This window comes from Mytilus californianus, unplaced genomic scaffold (genome assembly GCF_021869535.1).
Source record: "Mytilus californianus isolate M0D057914Y unplaced genomic scaffold, xbMytCali1.0.p SCAF_14, whole genome shotgun sequence".
NCBI classification, from domain to species: Eukaryota; Metazoa; Mollusca; class Bivalvia; order Mytilida; family Mytilidae; genus Mytilus; species Mytilus californianus.
This window is the reverse complement of record NW_026262626.1, coordinates 31,790,938-31,817,825: the sequence shown is the minus strand read 5'-3', so window position 1 is coordinate 31,817,825 and position 26,888 is coordinate 31,790,938. Positions and strand designations below refer to the sequence as shown.

At 33.8% G+C, this 26,888-nt stretch overlaps 1 protein-coding gene and 2 long non-coding RNA genes across 3 annotated transcripts in view; 1 reads left to right on the top strand and 2 right to left on the bottom strand.

Annotated features, from left to right (window-relative positions):
• LOC127724760 (uncharacterized) overlaps window positions 1-26,888 on the top strand; it is an 865,500-nt gene that overhangs the window by 797,569 nt on the left and 41,043 nt on the right. The gene's annotated exons all lie outside the window — the stretch shown is intronic.
• On the bottom strand, window positions 172-5,311 carry LOC127724823 (uncharacterized). Its single transcript, XR_007992736.1, has 2 exons — window positions 4,042-5,311; window positions 172-3,539 (listed from the first exon to the last, which is right to left on the bottom strand). It is a non-coding gene; the product is annotated as an uncharacterized LOC127724823 (long non-coding RNA).
• LOC127724686 (uncharacterized) overlaps window positions 8,145-26,888 on the bottom strand; it is a 261,959-nt gene continuing 243,215 nt past the window's right edge. The window contains exon 8 of the mRNA XM_052231740.1: window positions 8,145-14,649. Within this exon, the coding sequence (XP_052087700.1) occupies window positions 14,152-14,649 (498 nt within the window). The 3' untranslated portion in view covers window positions 8,145-14,151. The remainder of the gene's footprint in view (window positions 14,650-26,888) is intronic.

Sequence of the window (26,888 nt, the reverse complement as noted above, 5' to 3'; positions counted from 1 at the left end):
TATATATATAAATATATTGAAAAATTGTTCTCATATCGGCCCGGGTATCATCCCGAGACCCCCATATCAGCCCGAGACGTAGTCGAGGTGCTGATATGGGTCGAGGGATGATACCCGGGCCGATATGGAAAAGGCCATGTATTAATCTGTAAGGCAAATAAACAAATGAAATAACTAAAACAGTCAAAAACTTTATAAAGAAGTTAAATTATGAATCCAACAAATACACTATCATTGTCCAACAATAGCATCACTACCTCCATATATATTTATGATACCATTTCCTATAGAGGCATTTTGAAACATTGAAAATTTGGAAGCAAAGAAGTATTACAGTTTTTAAAAATATAATGATCATTATTACTACCTGTTGTACTATGAGATGATTCATAATTGTCAATGGCATTTGTTAGCAAGTACTTAACTATCATCATTTTGAGAATCTATATCATTGGATTTAGCCATGTTAACATCTGCTTTTCAATAACAGCTGGTTCTGTACAAACGAATTTACCACTGGATCCAATACACCTTATCGCTATTTGTCCGCCATTACTGGACATCACAAAAGTTCCCGCAAAATTTTGACGTCATAATAAACTAAAGGCTCTCAAGAGCCTGTGTCGCTCACCTGATTCTACTTTGGCTTTGGAAATCATGTAAAAATAGATTAAAATCATAACAGATACCCTAATAATGAGTGAGGCCAAATTTGGTTTAATATTGGTCCTGCATGCCATGTTTGGTTTCATTCCATTCAATGGTTCTCTAAAAGAAATCATTTGTATGTATTTCTCGTAGGGTCCTATGTTAAACTAAGTCCTCCGCTGGCGGCCATCTTAGATTATGGATCGGCTTCATAGTAACAACACTTGGTCAGCACCTCATAAGGAACATTCATACCATGTTTGGTTTCATTGCATTCAGTGGTTCTCTAAAAGAAGACATTTGTATGTATTTCCCGTAGGGTCCTATGTTAAACTAAGTCCCCCGCTGGCGGCCATCTTAAATGATGGATCAGCTTCAAAGTAACAACACTTGGTCAGTACCTCATAAGGAACATTCATGTCATGTTTGGTTTCATTGCATTCAGTGGTTCTCTAAAAGAAGACATTTGTATGTTTTTCCCATAGGGTCCTATGTTAAACTAAGCCCCCCGCTGGCGGCCATCTTGGATGATGGATCAGCTTCAAAGTAACAACACTTGGTCAGTACCTCATAAGGAACATTCATCTCATGTTTGATTTCATTCCATTCAGTGGTTCTCTAAAAGAAGACATTTGTATGTATTTCCCATGGGTCCTATGTTAAACTAAGTCCCCCGCTGGCAGCCATCTTGGATTATGGATCGGCTTCATAGTAACAACACTTGGTAAGCACCTCATAAGGAACATTCATGCCATGTTTGGTTTCATTCCATTCAGTGGTTCTAAAAGAAGACGTTTGTAGTGTTTCCCATAGGGTCCAATGTTAAACTAAGTCCCCCGCTGGCAGCCATCTTGGATTATGGATCGGCTTCAAAGTAACAACACTCGGTCAGCACCTCATAAGGAACATTCATGCAATGTTTGGTTTCATTCCATTCAGTGGTTCTCTAAAGAAGACATTTGTATGTATTTCTCATAGGGTCCAATGTTAAACTAAGTCCCCCGCTGGCAGCCATCTTGGATTATGGATCGGCTTCAAAGTAACAACACTCGGTCAGCACCTCATTAGAAACATTCATGCCATGTTTGGTTTCATTCCATTCAGTGGTTCTCTAAAAAAAGACATTTGTATGACAGTATTTCCTATAGGGTCCAATGTTAAACTAAGTCCCCTGCTGGCGGCCATCTTGGATTATGGATCGGCTTCATAGTAACAACACTTGGTCAGTACCTCATAAGAAACATTCATGTCATGTTTGGTTTCATTCCATTCAGTGGTTCTCTAAAAGAAGACATTTGTATGTATTTCCCATAGGGTCCTATGTTAAACTAAGTCCCCCGCTGGCAGCCATCTTGGATTATGGATCGGCTTCATAGTAACAACACTTGGTAAGCACCTCATAAGGAACATTCATGCCATGTTTGGTTTCATTCCATTCAGTGGTTCTCTAAAAAAAGACGTTTGTATGTATTTCCCATAGGGTCCAATGTTAAACGAAGTCCCCCGCTGGCGGCCATCTTGGATTATTGATCGGCTTCAAAGTAACAACACTCGGTCAGCACCTCATAAGGAACATTCATGCCATGTTTGGTTTCATTCCATTCAGTGGTTCTCTAAAAGAAGACATTTGTATGTATTTCTCATAGGGTCCCATGCTAAACTAAGTCCCCTGCTAGCGGCCATCTTGGATTATGGATCAGCTTTATAGGAACAACACTTGGTCAGCACCTCATAAGGAACATTCATGCCATGTTTGGTTTCATTCCATTCAGTGGTTCTCTAAAAGAAGACATTTGTATGCAATTCCCATAGGGTCCCATGTTAAACTAAGTCCCCCGCTGGCGGCCATCTTGGATTATGGATCGGCTTCAAAGTAACAACACTCGGTCAGCACCTCATAAGGAACATTCATACCATGTTTGGTTTCATTCCATTCAGTGGTTCTCTAAAAGAAGACATTTGTATGTATTTCCCATAGGGTCCTATGTTAAACTAAGTCCCCCGCTGGCGGCCATCTTGTATTATGGATCGGCTTCATAGTAACAACACTTGGTAAGCACCTCATAAGGAACATTCATGCCATGTTTGGTTTCATTCCATTCAGTGGTTCTAAAAGAAGACGTTTGTATTGTTTCCCATAGGGTCCAATGTTAAACTAAGTCCCCCGCTGGCAGCCATCTTGGATTATGGATCGGCTTCAAAGTAACAACACTCGGTCAGCACCTCATAAGGAACATTCATGCAATGTTTGGTTTCATTCCATTCAGTGGTTCTCTAAAAGAAGACATTTGTATGTATTTCTCATAGGGTCCCATGTTAAACTAAGTCCCCTGCTGGCGGCCATCTTGGATTATGGATCGGCTTCAAAGTAACAACACTCGGTCAGCACCTCATTAGAAACATTCATGCCATGTTTGGTTTCATTCCATTCAGTGGTTCTCTAAAAGAAGACATTTGTATGACAGTATTTCCTATAGGGTCCAATGTTAAACTAAGTCCCCCGCTGGCGGCCATCTTGGATTATGGATCGGCTTCATAGTAACAACACTTGGTCAGTACCTCATAAGGAACATTCATGTCATGTTTGGTTTCATTCCATTCAGTGGTTCTCTAAAAGAAGACATTTGTATGTATTTCCCATAGGGTCCTATGTTAAACTAAGTCCCCCGCTGGCAGCCATCTTGGATTATGGATCGGCTTCATAGTAACAACACTTGGTAAGCACCTCATAAGGAACATTCATGCCATGTTTGGTTTCATTCCATTCAGTGGTTCTCTAAAAAAAGACGTTTGTATGTATTTCCCATAGGGTCCAATGTTAAACTAAGTCCCCCACTGGCGGCCATCTTGGATTATGGATCGGCTTCAAAGTAACAACACTCGGTCAGCACCTCATAAGGAACATTCATGCAATGTTTGGTTTCATTCCATTCAGTGGTTCTCTAAAAGAAGACATTTGTATGTATTTCTCATAGGGTCCCATGCTAAACTAAGTCCCCTGCTGGCAGCCATCTTGGATTATGGATCGGCTTCAAAGTAACAACACTCGGTCAGCACCTCATTAGAAACATTCATGCCATGTTTGGTTTCATTCCATTCAGTGGTTCTCTAAAAGAAGACATTTGTATGACAGTATTTCCTATAGGGTCCAATGTTAAACTAAGTCCCCTGCTGGCGGCCATCTTGGATTATGGATCGGCTTCATAGTAACAACACTTGGTCAGCACATCATAAGGAACATTCATGCCATGTTTGGTTTCATTCCATTCAGTGGTTATCTAAAAGAAGACATTTGTATGTAATTCCCATATAGTCCCATGTTAAACTAAGTCCCCCGCTGGCGGCCATCTTGGATTATGGATCGGCTTCAAAGTAACAACACTCGGTAAGCACCTCATAAGGAACATTCATACCATGTTTGGTTTCATTCCATTCAGTGGTTCTCTAAAAGAAGACATTTGTATGTATTTCCCATAGGGTCCTATGTTAAACTAAGTCCCCCGCTGGCGGCTATCTTGGATAATGGATCAGCTTCAAAGTAACAACACTTGGTAAGCACCTCATAAGGAACATTCATGCCATGTTTGGTTTCATTCCATTCAATGGTTCTCTAAAAGAAGACATTTGTATGTATTTCCCATATGGTCCTATGTTAAACTAAGTCCCCCGCTGGCGGCCATCTTGGATGAGGGATCCGCTACAAAGTAACAACACTTGGTCAGCACCTGATAAGGAACATGCATGCCATGTTTGGTTTCATTCCATTCAGTGGTTCTCTAGAAGAAGTTAAAAATGTAAAAAGTTAACGACGACGACGGACGACGGACGCCAAGTGATGAGAAAAGCTCACTTGGCCCTTCGGGCCAGGTGAGCTAAAAATATCTGACGCCACAATGGAAAATTAAACAGACGATACCGGAAATACCGGAAGTAACTTGCACGAGAGGCCCCTGATATGGGTTAACAGACCGGGTGGGAAATTATGGCTTGTGTACTTTATGGCTTCCGTTCATTACACATATGCAAATTAAAGCTATCATATTAATGCTAAGTATATGATAAAATAAATTATATGAAAACTTTATATGCTTATATACATTGTATATTGGTTATTGCACATGGAACCAGCTTTTCATTCTTCTTTTTGAAGTAATACTATAATATATATATCACTCAAATATTAAAGTTAGAGATAAATGTATATCACAGCAGGAAAATTGCCCATACAAATTTCTTAAACTGTCTACATAAAAAATGGAGATGTGGTATGATTACCAATGAGACTGTATCCCCCCAAAGTTCAAATGAAGTGAAAGTAGGCAGTTATAGGCAATCATACAGACTTCAACAATGAAAATAACCTATATCACACAGGAGGCTTTAACAGACCCTCACATGAAAAACTAAAAAAGAAAAGTGAACATTAGATATTGTAAACACAATATTAGAATAATAAATCATGAAAAAAATAATTAGTTTTTTTCTTTTCCTTTTCGGTTCATTTTGGTAATAAGATTAATCCATACATTGCTAAAACTATTGAATTAGCAGGTAACATATTTTGTATTTATTGAGAAATATTGAAATAAGAAAAACTAAACTAATTTTTTTTTCCAGATAGAACCTCAGATGTAATACAGATTGCTGCAACTTCAAACAATAATGAATTTAGCAGTAACATCTTTCCAAACCAACCTATCTCAATACAGGCCTCCGAAATTACAAAAATTACTGTTTCTGCAAATCAGATGTTTTATAATTTACAACCTGTTTCGTACAAATTACCACATGAAGCTCTCACTGATTTTATAACATTTCTTTCCAAATATCCATCCAAGCCAGTTCTTGTAGGACACAACATCAAACGCTTTGATTGCCATGTTTTTTACCATTTTTAAAAGCAAATCAGATGTGGAACGAGTTTTCATCTCACATATGTGGATTCATAGACACCATGGAGTTATTCAAGAAAATAATGCCAGAATTACCATCATATTCTCAAACTTCATTGGTGTCACAACTTCTTGGTGAAAACAATTGTGCACACAATGCAGTTGATGACACTAGAGCATTGTTTAAATTATTAACCTCAAAAGCCTTAAACAATCTGGATTCATTTGTATTTCCTGTAAGTCATCCTTATGATTGTATAGTCCAGAAAGACAATCTTAAGTCTTATAATGAAGCCATTGCTTGTAAAGCAATTACACGAGCGACTGCTTTGAAGGCTTCTAAATCAAACTTAAAGCTCTCTCATCTTAAACTTTCTGTTGAGAGAATGGGACTAGAAGGATTAAAAGCTTTATATTCTGAAAAAACTGACAGAGGAAATGTTCGAGTCAAGAATTGCATGAAGGTCATTCGAAAAATATTTGACTTCCTTACTCCTGAAAGCTAGTTGATAATTCTTTGTTTTTATACTGAATTATATATTATATCTTTTCAGCTAACCTTGTGGGCAATTGCCATCACTAGTCATCAATTGTCTGTAAACATTATTTTTTATCTCCTGCTTGAGGAATAGTGAACAGAATTTTATCAAACTTTGCAGATAAATTATTTCTATCAATTAATGTCCTTTTTAATTGTTGAAGATTATGTGACAATTGGAAAAGATAGATAGCCATCCTGTCTGAATGTAAATTGTCATTGGTTAATCTTGATTGAAACCTTCTTCTCAAGAAATCCTGTAGGGATTGAAACAAAACATAGTACATTTATTTATTTTCCGATCAAGGTGTTGAATAAGTGGTGTTATCTTATTGCCAATCAAAATAAGAGCCAGCAAAGGTCACTAGTTTACATAAAAACTAAATGTCAATTTACATTTTGCTTTATATTTTAACTACAAATGATATTAAGTGACAAACTTTGTAAGATGATCAGTTCGAGCTACTAGCTTTGGTTCTAGGAAGGAGCTTAAAGGGTCAGTTCAGTACACATTTCAATGTTTATTTATTTGATAACAGCATTATAGATAGAATTAAAAAAAAGTAGATATATATTTATTTCAAGGTCCTAAACAAGTGTTTTGACTGTGGTAGAAATTCAAAATGGCCATCAGTGAAGTTAAAAGCTTATTGATAGAAACTCAATGGGAAATATTTAAAGTTGTATTTCTGGTAGTATTTTTGTCAATGAGAAAATTAATCTTTACCAGATGCATTGCAAAATGATATCACTCATTTCTGGTACAGTCTAATTGTATCCAATTATGTTTCTTTGGCAAATGAAGTATCTTACCTTTTGCCTAGTTGTATTTTAAGGAATAAATTATTGTCTTTAATTTATCTTTCAAGATAAGAATTAGTATTCTTAAGGAAATGTAAAAAAAAGGTGGTATTTGCATAAAATGCCTGGCAGAACAGGATAATTACACTCCCTATTGCACTGTGAAATGTCTTGTTATATGAATGAAATAAGTGCCACAAAACAATTTCTTTGGTTAATTGATTTTGAATTTAATGTTATATGGATCAGTTAATATATGGGACTATAAATATGTTCATAAATAAATACTTATATCACCTATACTGCAAGTTGTTATTTGTATTTTATGTAGAAACAAAGATTATATTTTTTTATGCCCCACCACAAATGTGGATGGGATATGAAATAGATTAACCCTTGACCACCCATTCTTATATCATCAGAGGCCTGGTTTATGTACAGAACAATAAATGAAAATGAAAGATATAATATACAGCAACAAACCACAAACACTGAACTACAGACTCCTGACTTGGGACAGACACAGACTACATCTTAATCTAAACCATTAACTCTTTAATAGAAAACAACCAAATGTGACAATATATATTAGTCCGGAAGTCTTCAAGGAAACATAATTCAAAATACATTATGCACCTATTTTATTTTTTGATGGAACTATAATGATGTTCGAGGTTTCCCATGTCAAACTATGACCTTACGAATTTACCCAAATGACCTAAAATTCAATGTTGGCCTGCATATCACTTAGGGGTACTGTTAACCATAAACAGATTTTCTTTCATATAGTTTAGGCCTCTCTTAAAAGGTCGGTGACCCCCACTTTCTTTTTGGCTTTTTCTGAACTTCACTACCAACTCTCTTAGAATGGAAAGTATAATAGAAATCTGTAATTTTGTTCTCTCAGTAGTTTAAGATGAAGGCAACGCAGGTGCAATTTTCCCTATTAGTCTTTGTAAAAATTGTACGATTCATGAGGGGAAAACCTATTTTTTAGAAGTCTGTAACTTGCTTAGATGGTCGGTGACCCCCTATTTTTTTGCATTTTTTTAATCCATATGTTAAGAGGTTTCAATCAACAAATTATAAGGAAAAACTGTAATTTAAATTTTATACCCTCGAGCCTCCTTAATCAGCATTTTTATTAGCAACTTCTAAAAATAAATTGACAGCTAATCACCTCAAGACAATACAAAATGTCTTTATACATAATTTTAAAGCAGTATAAGGGAGGTAATCCAAATTTAACATTGCACTTAAAAGTGATTGTCCATTAACAAGGAAACCCTTGTTTTCCCCTTTTTATGCCCCTAATTCCTAAACGGTTTGAGCCATTACCCTCCAAAGCCAATCCTAACCATCCCTTTGTGGTATGGAAACTTGTTGTACAATTTCAGAGAGATCCATACACCGTTCCAGAAGTAATTGTCTGAAAACTAGAAAAATGCTTATTTGGGCCCCTTTTTTGGCCCCTAATTCCAAAACTGTTAGGACCATAACCTTCATTTTGTGGTTATAAACCTTGTGTTTAAATTTCATAGATTTCTATTCACTAATACTAAAGTTATTGTCCGGAAACCAAGACGACGACGACGTGATACGACCACAAAAATTTTTGGCGGTCGTATAAAAACTGCACACGAATGTGTGTTTTGTGAAAAATGTGAAACATGGTTTCACCAAAAATGTCAGAAATTTACAAAAGATCAGTTCCTGATCTTAAGTCAGACTAAAAGCTGTGATTACATATATGCACAATGTTATCAGACAAAAGATCATAAATTTGACTATGATCTGTCTCTTGGCGTAAATGATAATAACGCAAAACAAATTTTATCAGAATTGTTTGGGGAAAGGGGTCTGATAGAATCTGATACTATAGTAGATTTTACCACTAAGGTAACGGAAATAGAAAGGAAATATGAAGATCTTGTTGGTCCATACCTAACACAAAAGTTATCCCTACTATTAGGGAATACGTGTACAATGCACGAAAAACAGAGTCAAGAATTTCATTGCAATGGAAAATCAACAATTGTGAGTCAATAAACCATATCTTGAAACTAAATCAAGATTGGAAGCCGGAAACACTGCTAGAGTTGATTAATAAAATTCACAAAGAAATAAAGTTGCAAGAAAGTCTTTATGGACATGGAGACTTTGAGCTAAGCTCCTCAGTTAGCCATTTACAATGCACAAAATCTCTCTGGCAGATTAAATCGGACAATGGAAAGGCATTTGCATTGCAAAAATTCTTGACTTATGAGAGAAAGGTAAACAAAAATCCTGAGTCCACCACTTCAACAGATGGTGGGGTGACAATCCCCAAAACAAGTGCATGTGCACGTGGAAACGTACTAAAGTGCTAAAACTATATCTTCAAAAAGGGCTAAAATACAGTGAGCCTTAGTGGTAAAAATGTCTACGGTTTATCAGATTGGCAGATCACCATGTACATAATGTATAAAGATTATGCTAGATATGAACGTAAATATTACTATAATGAATAAAACTATGATATAATAAAATAAAACAAAATATGGACCGCAAGGTAGAACCACCTCCTTGTCGTTTTGTCTAGAAACACGCTAATAATATAACAAAGCGTATCTGAGCGTTCTACAAATGAAGCATTGCATTGATATAATAAGAGTACAGTGTAGAGCATATCATTAATACGATCAAATGAATTAAGAGATAATATTATATTATGCCGACTCTATATTTATCTTGATTCATTTATTCATACTCTGACTTTGCTGAAAACAGTAAATACATTATCTTAAACATATTCTTTATATTTAATAATATACTGTTAACACAGAGATATGTCTCGCCTATTTGTTATTTTGATAATGCAAATGTTGAAATTAAAATAGCAATACTTTAATATGTAAGTTATGCAAATATTCAAAGTCAATGAACCATGACTGAAGGTACAGGGCTAAACAATCTCCATGGTAATGAATTGTGCCAATGCTAATACAACTGCATACCAAATACCACTGAAATCTCATAAGTCGTTCCCTTTAAACAAACATAAACACAGACATTAACTTGTAAACTATGTAAAAGTTTCAAAGTCAATGAACCATGATGAGGGTGTGGGGTTATATTATCTCCATGGAAATGAAACTTGCAAATGCCAATACATTTGCATACCAAATATCATTGACTTAACATTAGTGGTTCATCTTCAACTGACCTAATCACAAACTAATACATGTAAACTAAGAAAAAGTTTCAAAGTCAACAGACCACGACTGAGGGGGCAGGGCCAAATAATCTCCATGGAAATGAGATATGCCAATGCTTATACAACTGCAAACCAAATATCATTGACCTACCACTAGTAGTTCCCCATAAACTGACCTAATCACAAACTAATACATGTAAACTAAGCAAAGTTTCAAAGTCAATAGACCATGACTGAGGGGGCGGGGACAAATAATATCCATGGTAATGAGATGTGCCAATGCTAATACAACTGCATACCAAATATCATTGACCTACCATTAGTGGTTCACCATAAACTAGACCTAATCACAAACTAATACACTGTTGACGCCGACGCCGGAAACAGCATACCTATGTCTCGCTTTTTGACTCCGTCATGGCGAGACAAAAACTAGACAATCTCTGTTCTTCTTTACAAATGTTTAATTTCTTCATCTATCAATATAATAAAAAAAATGAAAATCACTTTATTACTGCCCGTATATTACAAAAAAAAACATTTCAATGCGTATTTTTTTAATATGTTTATTTGGAATAAGTATTTTAAAGTTTTCTTGTCGCTAAATAGTCTTTTTGTCGCTAAATTATTCTTCTTGTCTCTTCTTGTCGCTAATTAGTGAGACCCGCCATGTTTTTTGTTTTTGTATACTTGTAACTTGTAACCCGAATAATTCAGTCCCTCCCCGTGATCGACTCTCCCACTCGTTAATGTAGCCATCGTAGAGCAGCGGAATATAACGACTGAATTATTCGGGTTAACTTGAATGTGGGTATGTAATTTATCGCTGTTAGATCTTATTTATTCTGTTATCTTTACCCCTCCCCCCTTTTCCGTTCCAGAAAGGTGCTTCTAGGCTGAGATAATTATAACAATCTTTTGGTATGGTAATTTCAGTTCGTAGACAGTTTGTTAAGTAGATATGATAAATTAATATTTCTCGGCAGCAAGATTTTTTCCAAGGATGTCTTTCGAGGTAAACGGGCAGAATTTCACAGGACAAAAAGTCACAGGACGAAAAGTCACAGGACAAACAGTCACAAATAATTTGTTTGAAATTGTTTGAATATATAAGAGAAAGTTCTTGAAATAGTTTCTTTTTATTACATATATTCAGTTATTACAGTTAAGGAAATTGTTCATAAGCCTTGATAAATGAAGATTTATGAAATTTACAACATTCAAAGGATATATTTCTTGACACCACGAAGCCATTTAAGTACCAAGCCACTGCGACAAATTGTTTTCTAAACAATTATATGATCATTGTTTTTTTCAGAATAAATTTTGTTTACAAAGTTGCTTTATATATAATAATTCAATAAAAATACAATTTATGTTTTTTTAAAAATAAGTGTTTACTTATTCAAAGAAAAATAATCTCAAAACTGAATTGTGACTTTTTGTCCAGTGACTTTTTGTCCTGTGACTTTCTGTCCTACATTCGTCTTTCGATATCCCCAATATCCTCTCCCAATAGATATATTTAAAAAAAAACTGTTATTAGCGCAAAAGTTTGACTCAATAAGATCAAGGAACAAGCAAGGAAACTTGTAAATTCTGTTATTCAATCATTTCTACATTTAACTACATCAAAATATTAACACTTAATTACATGCAATCAAACCTATTTAGCATAAAATAAATAAAATGATTAATTTGATTTCAAAGGGTCAATCATGAAAGTGGACAAGAACACACTGTTTTTGAAGAGTTGGGACAGAGGGTCACAGCCTCCACTCTCCCTAAATAAAAGCTTTTACATGGGAGATTTCAAAATAATAATTATTGGTACAAATTTTCATGAGAAATTGCAATATAGTTTCGAAACAAAGAAATAAACAGCTGCGCCATGAGCGCATGATACGCCCGTCGCATTTTTTACGAATAAAGTTCAATAACTTCTCAATGTCATATCAGAAATTTGTGAAAAACTAGATGGAGGTTATCTTAATTGATATAAACCAGTCATCGAAGTTTAATGAAAACTGCTCAAAGCACATTAAAGGTATTGTCCGAAAACTAGAAAATCACCACTTTTTTATGAATAAAATCCCATAACTCGGAAGCGTAAAATCTAAAATTTATAAACATTAAAAGGGAGCTTATATCAATAGATATAAACAATTCTCCAAAGTTTCATGAGAACTGCTGAAAGCATTTTTGAGTTATTGTGCGAAAACTGGAAAATCCCCCCTTTTTTAATGAATAAAACCCCACAACTCAGAAACGTAAAATCTAAATTTGATAAAAAACGAAAGGGAGCTCACAATCTCACATCAATAGATATGAACAATTCACCAAAGTTTTATGCAAATTGGTTGAAGCGTTTATGAGTTAATGTCCGACATATTGACGACGGACGGACAGACGGACAACGGTATACCATAATACGTCCCGTTAACGGGCGTATCAAAATCAATCAGACTAAATTTCTCCTGGTTGGCATTCACAATGACAAGATTGATTGATTGATGATGTTTGCTTAAGTGGCAAATATTTCATGCATGTTCAGGACGAGAAAAAATAACAATATTATAAATACAATAGGTAAGTCTTGTAATAGAGGCCGTCGGGATGAAAGTTATGAAATTTGGACTGCAACTAACTCAAATAATTCAAGCCGTTACCGTCTACAATTCTCTCCGCGTTAATGTAGCAATCGTAGTAACGGCTAGCACAATATAACGACTAGATTAAGCGGGCTAGGCTGCCACTGGAAAATGATGGTATAGTGGTATGGGCACAATGAAAAGATGAATTTCGATAATGTACATTGCATAACACATTGTGCCTGCTTAAATGTGTGAAGTATGTCAGTGCAGTTGAAACAATGAAAAAGTGATATAATAGACTCTACAGGGACCTCTAATCATTGTGCATAATTGACAAGTCTTGCATTCCAAATGATCAAAATGACTGAGAAGAGATTTTGACTTTCAGGAAAAAAGCAAGTATATTTTATAAATACAAATCCTTGATAACATGCATATCAAGACAAGAACATGTTAATGTGATATGAGTATGAACCCTGTTTTGGACATGACTTACCAACTAAGCTGGATTTAACATGCTAGTTCACAAGGTTACAGTCTGCAGGATCACTGCTTTGACTCCAAGCCCACCACTTTTCGCTCCTACTCCAAAATGCAGAGTGTTTAGTGGAAAAGCAGCAAATGCCTATAGAAGACTTTGGTTTGACCATGCTGGGAATCAAACCCACAAACCTCTGTACAAAAAACCTCTGTACAAACAACAAAAGGGGTACCATGTCTCTACTAAGGCAGGACATTCTTTCTACAATTTATTAACTGTTTTCAAGATAATTCGTAAATATAATAAAATTGATGAAAAAAAAATCATGTACTGCAATAATTCCTTTAATTGATGGTTTCAGTAATATCAGCTTTTTTTGCGCTCTTATATTGTTAATCATTTTTCTGTTTACAGTTTATGTCTATATTTATTATAGCTTCCAAGATAATAAGCATAACTACTTAAATTTGTCAAATTGTTTTTTAATTAGAAGAAACTTTTATAACGAGTCCATTGGTGGTTTCAATCATATTGACAATTTTGTATATCTTCTGTCCTTTCCTCTATTTGGCTATAATCGGTCAAAATCATCAATTAAGGTAGAAAAATCCTATAGGAGACATTTGATTACTTATGTTTATCTAATTGACATATTTTAATATTTTATCTATCTAGATTAAAGACATTACTTGCGATTTACCCTTATGTTTTATTTTAAACGCTGGAGACCATATTAGTTGGTTAGCAAGGACCTTGGATATTATAAAATTCATAATAAACTACAAACCACAAGAAAATTCTGACCAAGTTTGATTAAAATAAACCAAATAGCTTCTGAGGAGACGATTTAGAAAACACATGTTGGATGACAAATGCCAAGATATTACAACAGCTCACTTTGGCCATGTAAGCTGAAAAGGGAGGTACTAAATACTACAAATATAAAATTCAAATGATCAATAATGACAGCTGTAGTCCTGAGAAAAAAACCATTGCTAGGACTATGTTGTATCACCATACTTATGTTCAACCACAAAATAGCAAATTTCTGAGTCTCCTACTGCCATATCTTCATTGATAATTTCCCTTGTCTCTGACATTTGTACATCTTCTATAGTATCACTATGAATTATATCACGAATAATTCTAACTGCTTGTGATCTAACTGGTTCGGATGCTGGTGATTCACTACGACTTGATTCAGAAAATACACTGTCATTATCCGAATGTATATCTAGTCCAGCCCCTTCAGAAGATGCCTTAGTTATACTATTCCCTGATGATTTTGGTTGTAGCACTTTATGTTCATTTCCCACTGAAGTATGTTGTTGTGGATGTGATTGTTCTAAAGTTCTAGATGAGTTTGGTCCTAAAAACCAGTCAGACCTGTGTCTTAAACGTTCAAGCTGTTTACGTTTAACGGAATTAAATCTACTTATGCTAGGCCTTGGCTGTAATTCAGCAGTTTCATTTAGGTTATCTTCCAATGATTTTGGCCTCTACAAATGAAATAATTTAACATAAATATTTAGCAAATAACAAAACATTTATGATTAATACATATGTGCTTAAAAATAATTGATCCAAATAGGCTGTATTGTTTTATGGAATTTGTGTAAAATACTCAAATAAACAGTTGCGCCATGAGCGCATGATACGCCCGTCACGTTTTCAAAGAATAAAGATCAATAAAGTTCAATTAATTCTCAATGTCATATAGGAAATTTATGAAAATCAAAAGGGAGCTTACATCAATAGATATAAATAATTCACCAAAGTTTCATGAGAATTGCTGACAGCATTTTTGAGTTATTGTCCGAAAACTGGAAAATCCCACCTTTTTTAATGAATAAAACCCCATAACTCAGAAATCTAAAATGTAAAATTTATAAAATTCTAACGGGAGCTTACATCAATAGATATAAACAATTCACCAAAATTTCATAAGAACTGCTGAAAGCATTTTGGAGTTTTTGTCCGAAAACTGGAAAATCACCCTTTTTTATGAATAAAACCCTGTAACTCGGAAACGTAAAATCTAAAATTTATAATAATTTAAAGGGAGCTCATGTCAATAGATATAAACAATTCACCACAATTTCTTGCAAGTTGGTGAAAGCATTCTTGAGTTATTGTCCGAAAACTGGAAATCCCCCTTTTTTAATGAATAAAACCCCATAACTCGGAAACGTAAAATCTAAAATTCACCAAAAATGAAAGGGAGCTCACGTCAGTAGATATAAACAATTCACCAAAGTTTTATGCAAATTGGTTAAAGGGTTTTTGAGTTAATGTACGACATGTTGACGACGGACGGACGGACTAACGGGCAACGGTATACCATAATACGTCTCCAACATTTATCATCAACATTACCGTATTCAAACTTTTTATAAATTGAAGATGTGTATACCCTATTTCAGAATTCTATAGAGGATTCCTATAGAGAGTTCCTAGTTTGTGTCATGTGTAAATCCAACTATGGCATGGTATTGGATGCAAAAATTTGATATTTTTCATTTAAATGCAATATTTTTTATTTAATGGGTATATTTCTTCATTTAAATGCAATATTTTTTTATTTAAATGGTATAATTTTTATTCAAATGGTATAATTTGTCATTCAAGTGCAATATTTTTTATTCAATTGGTATAACTTGTCATTTAAATGCAATATTTGTTATTCAATTGGTATAGTAGTTTTTTTTATTTATATGCAATAATTGCATTATGGGAAATTGTTTGACGTCACAAGGTCAAATTTGCAACAACGTTTGTGATTGGTCGGTAATTGTTTGGATTTCTCCCCTTTCTTTCAAACGCCTCCAATGAAAACCCTTTCTGAAGAAACATCAACAGTCTACACATTGAAATAAAAAAAAATACATAGCTAGCCCCCCCCCCCCCCCCCCCCAATATTTTTTTTTACTGTTCTCATCTCCGAATCCCTTAAATAGAATCTTTTTTCAAGCACTTTAATAATTACTATATGTCTTTGCATAAATTAGTATGCAGGGCATATTTAAAAACATATTTTTTCTTCAGGACTTTTAAATGATTTACTTTTCAATACTGCATTTGGGGGAGGGGACAGTTCTGATGATTGCTTATTTAATTGTGTAATTTTTTGTGGGGTTCACGCATATATATTAATTGATGCTGTAGTCTTTCGGAATACCGGAAATGCCTATTGTCTTTTCGGAATACATCTGTTCTTTTCTGCGGCCACCTGCGTAATAGGTAATTAATTGACCTAATGAATATGTTGAACGTCTTACGGTTGCTATAGAGATAAGTGTTAATCGAGAGTCGAGACTGATTGATATTTTATATCAGTAGTTAATTAAATTATAGTCGCATATGCTAATTTTTCTGAAATAAAAGCTGTGTAAACATTCGACATTAGATTTTAAGCGAAAAAATACCGTCAATGGTTAGGCGTTTTTAAGATTTTAAAACTGAGCCATTTTAGCGAAATTAAATCAAAGTACTGAAGTACTGACCATCGGATGACCACAAGTGCTTGAGGATGGTCAAATGCACTTGTCTCAGAAAAAAACAACATATCTCTTTACCTGAAACTGAGGTTAATGTACGATATATATTTTTTTTCTGAGACAAGTTCGTGCGTGGATGATGAATAAATGACAGGAAATTCAACTTCACCGTAATAACTATTATATTGTAGTGATACACATCAGTATACACTGATTTGTTGTTATATATTATATTAAAATAACATTTACATATATATATATATGATTTGCATCCATTTGTATATCATTCTATTCTACTATTCTAATAATAGTGCAATGCAAGTGCATGGTGGACACTTTTCTGTAAAAATTCGATTTTCCTAAGATTGGATACGAGTAGGCATTCATATTTTCCCGCAAAAACAATTACAGAGTTACCGGTCCTTGTCGGTATTGTCGCAAAACGTTCTTTGAGATATTCTTCCGCATGCTTTAACACAATTTTTCGGTACGTGTGCATTGATATTATCAATGATTTTTTTACTTATATATATATATATCTAACTACAAAAAATTTTCATATTATTAATTTATGTTGTAAACAAAAATATTTTTATCAGTATTCATTGAAGAGATGTTTTTATATCAAACGATAAGGAATGTTATTTTGCACTCGTTTATGTGCGCATATTTATCATGTTTATAGATCGGTTACAAACCCAAAACTAATTTACATAATGGAAATCTAGGCGATAGCAATACATCGGAATGACCTCAAGGTCATCGCGATGTAAAAAGAGCTTAGTCCGTTTGTGCAGTAATTAAGGAGTTTTTAAAAATTGTTCCTATTTGAATTAAAATAGCAAAAATGGAACTATTATAATCATATTATTTAATTGGTAAAATATTGGAACAACATATTTTTTTATCGTTATCAAAATACAAATTGAAATAAAAAGAAAACAAATTAAAAGAAAAACAAACTGAACCTTAAAGAATCGTTGAGATGTGTAAAATACAGATATGAGATGCGACAACGAAACGTTTTATTTTTTGATAAACATTTAACTTATCAAATATTTTTAGCGGTATGATGATGATTCTGAAAGAGTAATTAAATTTTAGGAGTTGATGTCCGAGATGACGGATAATAGAAAAGTTGATTATGCATAAATTATGCAATAGCAGGAGTGAAATACTAATGCAGGGTCAGAGATAAAATAGCGATTGTCTTTTTTTGGGACTGAGTGATGATAGATACAGTCAGAGATAAGATACTGAATTTCTATTAATATTATTATTATTAAGGCTCTACATTTGTATCAAAATATAAGAAAGGGAAAAAATCCAATAATTAGAATAAAAAGACAACGCAATGAAATCAGGCAGTTAGTTTTCTCGTATGAATTGTTTTGCATTTGTCATTTCGGGGCATCTTGTAGCTTACTATGCGTATGGGGTATGTTCATTGTTAAAGGCCGTACGTTGACAATAGTTGTTAACTTCTACGTCACTTGGTCTCTGGTGGAGATTTGTCTCATTGGCAATCATACCACATCTTCTTATTTTTATATGAAGTAAAACAATGATGCCTGATCTATTTCTCGATGCTTGGATTGAAAACTATTATACTTAAGTTACTAACGGTATGTGATTGCGAAAATATATAATAAATTGTCCAAAGAATTATAATAACAGGAAAATGAATATTATCTATTCCAGATTATTTTATAAAATTAGAGATGCGTATATTAATTTTTTATAGGAAAATGTGTGAGTTTGCCAATGCACGTGTGTCGACTACTCTCTCCAAAAATATAGTTATAAATGACATAGTCAATTCTTTTGTTATTGTGACCCCCCCCCCCCCTAAAAAAATCAGATTTAAAGTTGAAGTAGCTGGTGCACAACTTCATGTCCACCCTAAAGAATAACCAGTGCAAGTTTCTGGAAATTCCGTCAATCTGTTTTCAAGGAGTCGAGGCAATCTGTATAAGTATTCATAAGCGAATTTAGAGGGTCTAGGTTGACAAAGGCTTAGAGCGTATCTAGCGACAAAATAGGACGATATCATAACAACTTAGACGATACAAAAACGTTTGTATTCATAAGAAAAAATAGCACAACTTAGTAACAAATTATTTTTTCTTAAAATCACTATCCGTATTCAACGCATATGCGATTGCAAAAACATGATTTTTAAATTGCTTACTGGACATGAGCTATACTGAATTGGCACTGTTATTCTTGCTTTACTCTGTCGGTCACACACTCGTATAAAAACAACAAATCAACAACTTCATTATATTTTGGCTAATTTACAAAAGGACAAGCTATGAAATGAAAAAGTGAGATTTGTTTGAACCATGGAAGTAAAACTGATTTAAGTATAAAGTTAAGGTTTCAAACTGTTTCTACTCTAAATACATGATTTGAGTTTGTTGCCTGGGGTATAAATAGAATGAATTTCATAACAGTGTGGACATGGACACCTGATATTTAAACAAGATGTTTTAAAAAAAAAGAAAGACAATACGTGAACCTTAGAACTTTTTTATTCGAATTATTAATTCAACTGAATAAAAATTATATATCAGTGTTATCTTGGCCATGTGTGTGGAGGATAATATTTTCTTTTTATTGTAAATCATTACAATTTTGGCATGTTGAGAGAAGTGTCAAATATACAGCAAGGAGAGAAAAAAAAAAGATTCCCAGACATATAATTTCTTTAAGAATAATAATAATTCAAAACATGGAGGACACATGTACCTTCTTTCAAAAAATTCATGAAATTAATCTAGAAATAAGTAATGAGGCATTGCGAACTGGTCAGCTAGCAGGACACATTAATGTTCGTTACCGACTAATCATGAATAAGTGTAACTCTCCCGCGAGAGATACTTACTTGATCTAATTATAAATATAAAAAAAGAAGATGTGGTATGATTGCCAATGAGACAACTCTCCACAAGAGACCAAATGACACAGAAATTAACAACTATAGGTCACCGTACGGCCTTCAACAATGAGCAAAGCCCATTCCGCATAGTCAGCTATAAAAGGTCCCGAAATGACAAATGTAAAACAATTCAAACGAGAAAACTAACGGCCTAATTTATGTACAAATAAAATGCTCCGCAGGGCGCAGCTTGATACGACCGCAGAGGTCGAACCCTGAACAGTTGGGGCAAGTATGGACACAACATTCAAGCTTGGTACAGCTTTGCATTTGGATTGTGATTAAATATTTGACACAGCATAGGTTTCTGACACAGAATGAATGTGGTCTAAGAACTTAAAAATTTTAAATTGGACATTCACCTATTATGGTCCAATATCCAAAATCTAAATACATGGTTAGATTCAGCATATCAAAGAACCCCAAGAATTCAATTTTTGATGAAATCAAACAAAGTTTAATTTTGGACCCTTTTGACCTCAATGTGGACAAAGTTGATAACGGGGCCCAAAAATCAAAAATCTAAATACATGGTTAGATTCAGCATATCAAAGAACCCCATATATTCAATTTTTGTTGAAATCAAACAAAGTTTAATTTTGGACCCCGATTTGGACCAACTTGAAAACTGGGCCCATAATCAAAAATCTAAATACATGTTAAGATTCAGCATATCAAAGAACCCCAAGAATTCAATTTTTGATGAAATCAAACAAAGTTTAATTTTGGACCCTTTTGACCTCAATGTGGACAAAGTTGATAACGGGGCCCAAAAATCAAAAATCTAAATACATGTTTAGATTCAGCATATCAAAGAACCCTAAGAATTCAATTTTTGTTAAAATCAAACTAAGTTTAATTTTGGACCCTTTGGACCTTAATGTAGACCAATTTGAAAACGGAACCAAAAATTAAGAATCTAAATACACGGTTAGATTCGGCATATCAAAGAACCCCAATAATTCAATTTCTGATGAAATCAAACAAAGTTTAATTTTGGACCCTTTGGACCTCAATGTGGACCAATTTAAAAACGGGGCCCAAAATCCAAAAACTAAATACACGGTTAGATTCAGCATATTAAAGAACCCCAAGAATTCAAGAATAAAAACCCCATTGAAATTGGTCAAGAAATAAGCAATTTATACGAAGTATCTTCTTTTGCACAATACTGTGCAATTAAATATTTCTTGCTATTGCGCAATACTGTACAATTGACAATTTCTTGCTATTGCGCAATATTGTGCTATTAGATATTTCTTGCTATTACGCAATACTGTGCAATTGAAGATTTCTTGCTATTGCGCAATACTGTGCAATTGAAGATTTCTTGCTATTGTGCAATACTGTGCAATTGAAAATTTCTTGCTATTGCACAATACTTATTATATAATAATTTACACATCCTGTTTGGTGTGTATCTCCTACCATATCATTATTATTTGCTTTTAAATATAAATCAGAAATAACCAACTTAAAATGGAAAATTTTAAAAGAAAAAAAAAAGGAAAAAAAGAAAAAAAAGGAAAAAAAAAAAATCCCCCCCCCCCAAAAATTTTTAAACCCCCTTATGATTCATCACCCCCAAACTCAATCCCAGCCTTCTCTTTGTGGTATGGTACCTTGCAGTACAATTTCAGAGAGATCCATACACTTGAACACAAGTTATTGTCTGGAAACTAGAAAAATGTGTTTTTTGGCCCCTTTTTGGCCCCAAATTCCTAAATGTTTAGGGCAATTACCCCCAAACTTAAACCCAGCTTTCCCTTTGTGATATGGAACCTTGTAGTACAATTTCAGAAAGATCCATACACTTACACACAAGTTATGTCTGGAAGTTACAAAAATGCTTATTTTTGGCCCCTTTTTGGCCCCTAATTCCTAAAATTTTGAGGCAATTACCCCCAAAATCAATCCCAGCCTTCTCTTTTTGGTACGACGACGACGCCAACGTCATACCAATATACGACCACAAAAATTTTTTTGCGGTCGTATAAAAATGAACGAAAAACAACTATGTAACACATCAACAAACGACAACCACTGAATTACAGGCTCCTGACTTGGGACAGGCACATACATACAGAATGTGGCGGGGTTAAACATGTTAGCGGGATCCCCCCCCCTAACCTGGGACAGTGGTGTAACAGTACAACATAAGAACGAACTATAACTAGATACGCCCGCAGAGGTCCAACCCTGAACAGTTGGGGCAAAAATGGACACAATATTCAAGCTTGATTCAGGTCTGAATTTGGATTGTAATTAAATATTTGACATATTATAGGTTTCTGAATAAATGTATTCAAAGAACTTGAAATTGGTTATATGAATTGAATTTATGTTCAACTAAAGATTTCTTGCTGTTGTGCAATACTTAGTAAATCTGTTGTCAAACTATAAACAAATAAAGTTCAATTAATTCTCAATGTCATATTAGAAATTTATGAAAATAAAAAGGGAGCTTACATCAATAGATATAAACAATTCACCAAAGTTTCATGAGAATTGGTGACAGCATTTATGAGTTATTGTCCGAAAACTGGAAAATCCCCCTTTTTTTAATGAATAAAACCCCATAACTCGGAAACGTAAAATCTAAATTTTATAAAAAACGAAAGGGAGCTCACGTCAATAGATATAAACAATTCACCAAAGTTTTATGCAAATTGGTTAAAGCATTTTTGAGTTAATGTCCAACATGTTGACAACGGACAGACGGACGGACAGACGGACAACGGTATACCATAATACGTCCCGTAAACGGGCGTATAAAAATCATTTGAAAAAGGCTTAACTCATAATAATAATAATAATAATAATAATATCTTTATTTAGAGAGAGTAACTCATTTAACTCATCAGATGGATACAAACAGAAATACTACACAGAGTTGACGTGGCCGGGTACTTGTATATCCCAACAACAAATAGACACTAAGTACAGATCTGAGAGTAATCGCAGTTACTGACAGCTAGTTCAAAGCCACTAACAACTAATTAAAAAAATCATGCATCTAAGACTAAGTTATCAATTAGTACACATCCAACATCCAATTATTGGCATAACTTTTACATTCAAGATACCAAAAAAAAATCATTAATAAAATAGAGTCACACAAGGTAAAAAAAGTATGCATTCTTATTGCCTTTGATGTACGTCAATGTTCACAAATATGATCATTGATAATTTAGAAGAAACTGTTATCAACGCATTAAAATTTATTGACACACAGGAGAATATACTTTAAAGATTCACAACAAAATAGATTTAACTGCATTTGTTAAATTAGTTCTTAGAAACAATGAATTTGAGTTTAATGGTCTGTTATACAAACACATTATAGGAGCGCCCATTGTCACCAACATGCACAGATCTGCACATGTCTGCCCTATTCATTAAAATCTTAGATAAGTTCCAATGGAGAGAAAACATCAAATTACACTGTCAATAGGGATGACGGTTTTATGGCCTTCACAGGCAAATTAGAGCAAGTTGAAGATTTCTTTTACCTTGCAAACGAAATTGACCATCTACTTAAGTTCTGATATGAGGTGTCGACATCTAGTATGGCTTATTTAGGGGGTGGTTAAGGGTTATTTTCGTGCAACGTTTTCGGCCTTTTTATTTCACGTGTTTCCGTGTTTCGACGTTTTATTTCCCGTTTTCTCGTGTTTGGTTCGATGTGCGTGCTTCGTGTTTTCCCATAATTATTTTCCGTGTTTCGTGTCGGTACTCTTATTTTCTCGTGCTTGTCCCGCATTTGATTAAAAAGTAAACCGGAACTAATTCAAAGTCAGGCCAAATATTGTTTTAAATTATAAACTAATTAAGTGGTCCCAAGATATTTATTAATAGCCTATTGTATTACTATGATAAATCAGATGCAACTAATGGACGCTAAAAGGTGACCACATGCAGGGTCGCCATGTCCATTTATAATGACTGCATGCTCTCCAAGAACAGCTGAGTAATACATTTGGTACTTTTTTCCTTAATATTTACGATTTTATTCCTTGGCTTCGTTTTTTCCAGAGTGTTTTTTTTTCCGTGCAACGTTTTTGCGATTTGTTATTTCACGTGTTTCCGTGTTCAGACCCTCCCTTTTACCACCCTCTATTTAGATACAGAAGTGTACAAAAGTGAACGATTCCATAATAATGCAATTCTTGATGTTAAGTCACATATATTAAAAACACAGAAACGTATCAATATTTACCAATCACAAGTGCACATCCAAAACACACATAAATTTAAGAGCATTACAGTGTGTGAATAATATAAGAAATTTCTACTTCTACCACTAAGTGACCACCGTCATTTGGTTGACTATCCTGTCACTGTTTGGTGTGCGCTTGCATACTTAACAAGTCCAAAAATAATTTTAACAGAAAGGAAATAATTTGTGCTGTACATAACATTTAAACATGGTGCAAATAAAAACATGGGACTTGAAATTTATTGTGCATGCAGTAGTCTCTTGAACGAGTCAAGACTTTCTGCAGCGGTCACTGAAATAATGGTGACATCAATGAATTAAATAAACATTTAATTAACTTACAAGATAACTTAATTGATTGAGAATACTGTAAAAAGGAAACAGTAAAAGTTGTAAAAATGTATATTAGCGAACAGTCTTTATTTTAGTTGTTTTTTTTTTCATTTGAAACAGATTTTTTTTATCTGATTTGTCAAAATGACAAGTGTGCATAATGATTTTATTGTTACAAATCAAATTCCAAAGCCCACTATAACTCATTATGTAGAAACCACAGCACTATTTTAAAATATCTCTCTGTGAATATCTAGACACAGATGTTTGATACCATAGGTCGTTATAATTAAATCTTGACCATTTAACTTTCACTTGTTTATCAAAGGGTACAACTGTCAACTTTGCTCAAGTCAGTAAACCCTTGCAATGCATAAAATGTAGCTTTACAATAAATTTACATGTTTGAAAAGGATCTATAGATTGTTAATTATCATATATCAGATAAGTGAATTAGCGATCTTCGAAAATTCTTTATTGCCATGTTTTAAATATCTTAGATACACCGTATGGAGGTGCTCTTAATTGCAGGAAGCTAATACAGATAAGATGAATAGGTGTTCCGAATGAACAATAATTTAGCTTCCGAATATTCCCCCATAGACTATATTTCTAACTATTAAATATGCGTGAACCCTCAGGGGTTCACGCAATGATATCGTGTCGGTCACTGGCTGTCGACAACAAAGACTTCACGCAATTACAGTATGTCAGGGACCTCTCAATGTGGATATACATAATTACTATTTTACACATGTCCATTCATAAATTTTTTTTTTTGCATGAAAATTTATAGGAATTTGTTTTGAATATATTTATATACTGACAGCAAAAAGTTTCTTTTGAAAGAATGAGTTTATTCAGAGGTGATATCACAAAGCAATCAAGAGAAAAAAGTAAGAAAATTCTTTTCTGGCAATAAGTAAAAAATAAAGAAGTGTGTCAGTTATAGACAAGTAGTCCATCATGCATTGCAAATCGTTCAGTGGATTGGTCAATCGCCAAAATTAAAAAAAATGCTTTATTTGTAAACAAACACTAATACATGCATTGACGGGGTCATAATTATGCTAAATGTTAAATGCAGCTGTTCTGTTGATTTGAAAAACGATTGGACGGAGCACAGCGATTTAATTTAGAATTGTACTTATTTTTTTAAATTTGTGTTTCAGTATCTATCCATGAATTAAATATGTTCATAAAATCTTTTATACTAGAATAATTAAACGAGTGCACCCAGTTTAAAGGTTATTATTACATTGTAACTGTTATGATGACATGATAACCTGTTAGTGTACATTATCTCGTGTTACAGTTGACCAGTTTAGTTTTGTGCACATGATTTATTATTCCAAAACAGATGTATTGTGAACATATCATTAAATTCATGGATATATATTGAAACACAGAAACCGAAAAAGAAGTGAGTACAATTCCAAATTGTAAGGGGACGACCATTCCTGATTCAGTTAAAATAAAGGAGGGTGGCTATGCAAGAGGCTTTTGAAATCAACATGAATAAAATTGCAAATAAACGTTTATGCAGAATTGTCTCAAATATGCGTCCTCAAATAACAAAAAAAAATAGTTGAGTAAGACCAAATTCATTGCAATTACCTGCTTAATTTATAGTAAAAGAATATAGATCCCGTAACTTTTGTTACACATTTTCAGGTATAACAAAATCTAAAATAAATATCAGTGTTTCCACAAAAGCTACTCTTGACTCCAACCAACGTAAATTTTGCACACAAGACGAGATTCGTATGCTTCTTGATATTTTCACGAGTTATTTTTTTGTTAGAATGATATTTAAATGTTCACGAAAATCTGATCGTTTGAGTCTTCGATGGGAATTCAAATTTGTTCCGTGCAAAAAATTATGCAGCCCAGAGGACTAAGGGAGCAACCATTTAACATCAAAGGGGGGGGGGGGGGGTATGGTTATTTTTCCTTTTCGCGCAAATCGCGAACATTTTTATTTAGTTTTTCGACGCTATCAATCAAATTATTTTTTTCTAAATTTAACACTATAAGAGGTATGGGGAAAATCTAGATTCAGAATATTTTTTTTTGGTCATCTGCTTGACCAGAATATTTTTTTTCATCCAATTGGGGATCATAATATTTTTTTAGGAATAAACCATAACCCCCGCTTGAAGTTAAATGGTTGTTCCCTAAAATGATTTTTATGAAGGTCCGGGTTTTATATTACCAATAAAAATAATCTTAGTATGAAAGTTTATCGTAGGTTACGCTACATCAACTCGTACGAATAAATGTTTTCATATTTTTTTTAAGGAGCCACAGAACGTTTGTGCAAGAAAAAACATAACGTTTTTTTTTCTCTCGATTACTTGGTGATATCACCTCTGAATATAATCATTCTGTCAAAAGAAACTTTTTGTTGTGAGTATATAAAAATTTTCAGAACAAATTCCTATAAACTTTCATGCAAAATCTTTTATTTTAAGAATGAACATGTGTAAAGATATCAATTATGTATATCCCCATTGAGAGGCCCCTGACATACAGTAATTGCGCGAAGTCTTTGTTGTCGACAGCCAGTGATACACACGATAACATTTAATTACTATGTGTCCATGTCCACGCTGTTATGAAATTCATTCTAAATTGAGATCAAGCATATCTTGAATATGATAGCCAATGACCAAACCATATTGGTTTTCCAAAATGGTTTAGTTCGGGATTAACAAATAAGAATATAGCTTAGGGTTTGAACTATTT